General features: G+C 33.9%; 1 protein-coding gene across 1 annotated transcript in view; it reads left to right on the top strand.

Moving 5' to 3' along the window:
- TOP1 (topoisomerase (DNA) I) overlaps nt 1-700 on the top strand; it is a 103,245-nt gene that overhangs the window by 57,547 nt on the left and 44,998 nt on the right. The window contains exon 6 of the mRNA XM_012652064.1: nt 315-410. Within this exon, the coding sequence (XP_012507518.1) occupies nt 315-410 (96 nt within the window). The remainder of the gene's footprint in view (nt 1-314; nt 411-700) is intronic.

Below are 700 nucleotides of genomic sequence, written 5' to 3'. Positions count from 1 at the left end.
GCCACGGCACTCTAGCCCGGGGCAACAGAGCAAGACTCTGTCTCAAAAAAAAAAAAAGAATACTGACTTGAAATACGGAGTCCTGATCCTGACTCCTGATATTGCCCGTTCATCTGTAAAATGAGGACAGTACTATCTACTTCACAGGGTTGTAGTGATAATTAAATGAAAAAAGTGCTCATGGACAATCTTTATATGTATGTTGTTATCCTAATACTAGCTTCTTTTCAGTGAGATGATATATCTACTTTGTATTACTTAATATAATGTAGATGTTCTAGCACTCAGTGACTAGCAATTTTTTTTCTCTTTAGTCCACCACAAGTTAAAGATGAACCTGAAGATGATGGCTATTTTGTTCCTCCTAAAGAGGATATAAAGCCATTAAAGAGACCTCGAGATGACGATGAGTGAGTATGTCTTAATACTTCGACTTTCGAAAATAAAAAGGAATTGTTTAGAGAATAAGTGTGATGTATTTCTCTATAGTACACAGAGAAACTATTAATTGGCTTTGATTCATTTGGAATTATAGTACACAGAGGAACTATATTAAGTGGCTTTTACTCATTTGAAATTTGTGATTAATGGACTGGGTGACTGATTTCTCTTTGAATTATAAGAAGTGGGGTTTGCTAAGCAAATGAGTAATGTACCTGAAGCTTACATGAAGAATATATAAATTTTTCTTATTAAAAAA

The sequence above is a fragment of the Propithecus coquereli genome, unplaced genomic scaffold, assembly GCF_000956105.1.
Source record: "Propithecus coquereli isolate 6110/MARCELLA unplaced genomic scaffold, Pcoq_1.0 Scaffold378, whole genome shotgun sequence".
Lineage (NCBI taxonomy): Eukaryota > Metazoa > Chordata > Mammalia > Primates > Indriidae > Propithecus > Propithecus coquereli.
This window is presented reverse-complemented; position numbering and strand designations above follow the sequence as displayed.